We start from the raw sequence: 4,897 nt of genomic DNA, 5'->3' as shown, positions 1-4,897 counted from the left end.
AACCTCACGAGCACTAATACTCTGAGTCGGCCACTCGCGGTCTACAGATTCGTGTTCTTCATAAGCTAAGCCTGACCCGTAGCTTCTAATCCAGCCTGGTCAAACAACAGCGGCGGCGCATCCCTTTCCCGCTATTTTAAAACTGGGTCCGGTCTCTCCCATGCCTTTGATATAACAGAACTTGCGGCGGCTGGCTGTGCCTACAGTCTGACCGCGCGGAGCAATAGCTGGCGTCTGTTACTCACCGCATCGGCCCCCTCCGGGTAACTAGGTGCTCCGCCATTCTGGTGTCCTCCTTCGTCCCGCTGTTGGAGGATGTCCTCCAAGCCTTCTTGGCCTCCGCCGCGCGATTGCTCGCGCTCTGCCATCACTTCGCTGTTACTGGCGACCGATATGCCAGCAACGTCAAATCGCCTTATCTACTTTACTATTGAGCTGGGTCCCGAATACAAAGTAAATCACTATTTAAACAATTCAAAATCCCCAACAGACGACGTTCTGACTTGCGCTTGCTTGCACGGTTGACTGGCGAACTAGCGTTGTCTGGATTCAGCGCTTTGTTCCCAGCTAATCTTTGTAACGCACTACCGTATCAGTCACTGTCCTCTGGCCAATTCCGGTCTGCTCCTCCCGCGCCGCACTTGCCGTACTACACTACAGGACGAGCACTTAATCAACATGCAATGATGATGTGCGCATACTTGTGCATTCAGTTCCATAAGTCCATGGACTCATGGTTGGCCATCGTTTTGCAGCCCCGCTGTTGAATCTATCCACCTTCCGTACCGTATGTCACCATCGAGTCACGGTAGTGCATATTTGTGTGTGTGGTTATCACAGTGGGTTCCAGACTCACGAAGGATAGAGCCACTACATGCACTACACCTGAGACTCTGTCACTAGATGAGGCCTGCGCCCCAAAAGTCCCCGAATAAAGAAACCAAAACAAAGAAGCAAAAACAGGTGATAGCTAATCATCCATCGGCGGGCGCTCCCGTGAACATGACAACTTGTCTGACACAATGCACAAAAAGGAGTGATCGACCAACAGAATCCCATCCTTTCCGTGGACCTCCCAGAACTGGGAAATCCCAAAAGGCGGCCCCAAAAGTCAACAACAACTCGATCAATTCTGTACGACAAGGGCCAGGTAAATAGTGGGGGTCGGTGTTCATGGCTGCAGCTATACATTGCCGACCGTGCTCCATAGCTGACACCGCAGCAAGAGCCACAACATCCCAAACACACTGTTGCACTGTTTGTGGAGCTTAGACAAGCCAAAGTTGTTAACGTGACGCTGTTGACAGAGTGAGTTGCTCCGCTGCCTGTGCCACCGGACAGGCCCAGAAGTGGTGACAGCGAGGGGATACACCTACTGGATAACCTCCAGAACCTCACACTGCTGGCCGCGACATCCTGAGATGGGAACTTTCTAACATTGGCGCCCCATCAACCGTGAGACGCCACCAAACCTCGTTTTGTTCATTTTCCCATCGCATGTGAGACCGTAAACGATGTATAAAGTAGGAATAGCCTCAACCAGTACCTCAGAAGAGCCCGTCGCCTGTTATACCATGACATCCGATAAGTACCGATCGGCAGATGCAGATACCGTTATAAGCCCAGGACACTACAATTATCCTCCCTCTAAACAGTAGAGGGCGTCCTCAAGCTTAGCCTATCTCAGGGTCCCTCTGTGATGTCAGCATCCACAGGATAACCAGCGACAGTACATCGCCTTTTTAGTAAACAGGATATGGGCTACTCGACGAGCCACAGAAAGTGGGCGAAGTCGCATATCAGCCGCTATTTGAACGGATAAATCTTGAAGTCTAACAGGGGGGCCCCTTCACCCCATCGCCAACCTAACCTCGTCACCAGGGTTTAGGTAGCAGACTCAATGGATGGGACCATACTATGGTAGCTGCTCTGGATTATGCAATAAGAGGCAAGAATAGACTAACTTCCTGTCGCAAGTGTGCTGGGATATCAGCTAAGAGAGCGACAATAGCATTAAATGTGTTCCATATAAAGCCAGCAGCATCCGGGAGTATTGGCCTGCTCCATGCCGTGGATTATTGTACTACCTAAGTGCACGACCTACCTAAGACCGACGATGTATGTGTGTATGTATGACGTTGATTACACTGTGGGCTGGGGGCCCAGGGCCGAAACACAGCGCGGGGGGCGGATGCACACGGCTGGTTAGTCTCGTGCACTCCACCCCCAGGTCAGGCCACATGGGAAACGACGGCCGGCACACATCAGCACTCCCCTCCGGGGGGTGGCGCTCCAGCTAGACGGGTACTATGCCATACTATGGCCGTCTTCTAATGAAAACGGAGTCGCAACCGGGGGACTCTTCCTACGGGCAGAAAGCACCGAATATCTCAGAAAGCTCACAACTAGGATCTGGGCGACCAGGAACCCGACAAGTCATCCCGGGCTGGGGAGGTCACCAAGCTCCAAAAACCTAAAACAAAAAGAGCGCGAAGAGTTCACACCACGAGGCGCCAAACAGCCTCCTGGGTCTACTACCCACCCCCGCCTTTCCCTGCCTGGGCAAGTCCAGCTGGGGAGATAGCACCAGGGGGGATAACGCCACACAAGCACACGCCCTTCCACAGCACTGGGTCCAACTCGAAAAGCACTCGAACGGGAAAACCCTGCAGCGATGCTGGGCGATCAAGCCTCCGAAAACCACAGGGGGGGGGTAGCCAGCTCGGCACCCCCCTTACTGCTCTACCAAGACGGCTGGTTCCCAAGACTCTATTTCACCTATACTTCACAACACACAAAGCCCGGCCTCGTACCCCGACGGGCCTAGTCCTGCACCACACGCGCACCTCCGAGTACGGCCCCTTCTGGGTGCCCACCTCCTGCTCATCCGCGCCCTCTCTATGGCCACCTGATTCCTCTTACCACTCCTCAACCCTACATCCTCTTGGTGCTCTCTCTGCCTCTTCCCCTCCCCGCCCGGGCTCTCCCCACCCTTCCCCCAGCCTCCCCAGTCCTCTCGGCCCCTCGGCCTGTCTCCCCACTCCGCCGGCGCGGCGCCCCCAGACACACAAACCCTCGCTCACCAATCCTCCCCTTGTGACACCCCTCCAACCCCCATCCCTGCTCCCTCACCCCTCGCTACCTTCCCCTTCAACCTCCCCCTCGACACACCCACACCTCAGCCGCCCTCCTAGCCTCTACACCCTATCCCCTTTACCCCCTAGACTCCAGCTCCCGCCGCGTCCGCTTGACCCTTAGGTCGTGATGTCCACCGCCTCCGTGCAGCACAGTGCTCCCCCGATGATTGACAGGATCAGGTGGTGGGGTTCCACTCCATCCCAGCCCCGCCTTTGGACGTTGAGCGCGGCGAAAGAGCGCAAGCGCGCCCAGAAGTCCACTACTGCCCGAGCACGCGCCAGGGGGTTTGCTGCTGCAGCTGTTGCTGTTGCCGTCCCTGGTCCCAAGTTGCGCCCCTGCGTTTGATCCACGAGTAACGGGACTTGCAGTGACAGCCCCTTGTACGGTCTCGCTCCGTTGGCCAGGTGGAAGAAGTCAGTTCTCGACTGCTGTTGGGGCCCTTGCGCCTGGATCTGTTGCGCTTGCTCTGGCTGGTCTGTCGCGGGGAGTAACATAGCAAAGGCGTAACCCGGGATGCTCAGATTGGCCTTGCATCGTTACTTTGCCCCCCGCTTAGCAATGGACGTCCTCGGCCATTATTACGAGCATTGGAGCCATCCCACCTCACGCATTGTGCGCTGGTTTATCCATTACACCCCAATTCTACTTAGTGGTAGTAGCCAGAATTGAACCGCCGATCCGAAGTTAACAACGGTGTTCACGCGACCCCGTCTCGATACCATTGTAACTCAGAAAAGGCGTAACCAGGGATGCTCAGATTGGCCTTGCGTCGTTGTACGGGGTTAACCGCCCTTTCCAGTCGCCTTCCGGCTGCTCATAGACAGCACCTGCCTACCTCCATAGCAGACAGGGCTACCAGGGCGATCACATCCCAGGGGTCCTGTTCGCAGCCTGTCGGGGCTTGGACCAACCGCAGCTGCTTCCAGGTGATGCCGCCTGTCGCGGCCTCCTGGGAGGGCTGTAGGTGTCGGTCAATTTGCTCCCGGACAGCTTGTGCGACAGGGCACTCCCAGAAGTGGTGCATGCATTGGGAGCATTGCTGGTTGCTGGCATTGCCGAACCTTCCACACCCACATCGCTCGGGTACCATGCGGGTTAGGTATCTGTTGCCGGGCAGGGGGGTGCCATCCACAGCAAGCCGCCACAGCGTTTCTTTGTTCTCCCACCGCACCCCCGACCACAAGCGGGCTTGCGTCGCCCTGAAGCGGCTTGTTTCCGCTGAGGAGGAAGGTGCCGTTTCCTGCGGGTCCAACGCTTCTTGCACAAATGCTGCCATCAAGCGTCCCCGTTTCTCCTCCGTGGCCCCGCATTGCAGCTGTGTCACTAGGCGGACCGTCAGGCGGTGAGTGAGACGGTTGTTGTGCCGCCCGGTATCTGCCATCCGACCCGCTTTAGGATCATAGCCATCGCCTGAGTGCTATTGGGGGTGCTTGGAGCCGTCATGTCCCCCGCCGTTGGCATCTCTGGCTGCTGCTGTTGGGGTTGCTGCTCATGCGGCTGCGTCTGTAGCTGTGGCTGCGGCTGTTGCTGCTGTTGCAGCTGCGGCTGCAGCTGATGCTGTGTCTGTAGCTGTGGTTGTGTTTGCAGCTGTTGTGGCTGTACCTGCGGCTGTGGCTGCGGCTGTGGCTGCGGCTGTGGCTGCGGCTGTGGCTGTGACTGCGGCTGTGGCTGTGGCTGCGGCTGTGGCTGCGGCTGTGGCTGCAGCTGTGCCTGCGGCTGGGGTTGCTGTTGCTGTTGGGTTTCCACTGCTCTTGCAGCT

General features: G+C 56.9%; 2 protein-coding genes across 2 annotated transcripts in view; both read left to right on the top strand.

The window, feature by feature from the left end:
- VOLCADRAFT_89094 (uncharacterized protein) overlaps positions 1 to 1,420 on the top strand; it is a gene marked incomplete at both ends in the record, with an annotated part of 11,627 nt that extends 10,207 nt beyond the window's left edge. Inside the window, 2 exons of the mRNA XM_002948780.1 lie at positions 1,211 to 1,308; positions 1,342 to 1,420. Coding sequence (XP_002948826.1) covers positions 1,211 to 1,308; positions 1,342 to 1,420 — 177 coding nt within the window. The remainder of the gene's footprint in view (positions 1 to 1,210; positions 1,309 to 1,341) is intronic.
- A 712-nt stretch (positions 1,421 to 2,132) lies between these two features.
- VOLCADRAFT_89093 (uncharacterized protein) overlaps positions 2,133 to 4,897 on the top strand; it is a gene marked incomplete at both ends in the record, with an annotated part of 16,238 nt that continues 13,473 nt past the window's right edge. Inside the window, 3 exons of the mRNA XM_002948779.1 lie at positions 2,133 to 2,204; positions 3,286 to 3,320; positions 4,454 to 4,480. Coding sequence (XP_002948825.1) covers positions 2,133 to 2,204; positions 3,286 to 3,320; positions 4,454 to 4,480 — 134 coding nt within the window. The remainder of the gene's footprint in view (positions 2,205 to 3,285; positions 3,321 to 4,453; positions 4,481 to 4,897) is intronic.

This window comes from Volvox carteri (genome assembly GCF_000143455.1).
Source record: "Volvox carteri f. nagariensis unplaced genomic scaffold VOLCAscaffold_11, whole genome shotgun sequence".
In the NCBI taxonomy this organism is placed as follows: Eukaryota; Viridiplantae; Chlorophyta; class Chlorophyceae; order Chlamydomonadales; family Volvocaceae; genus Volvox; species Volvox carteri.
This window is presented reverse-complemented; position numbering and strand designations above follow the sequence as displayed.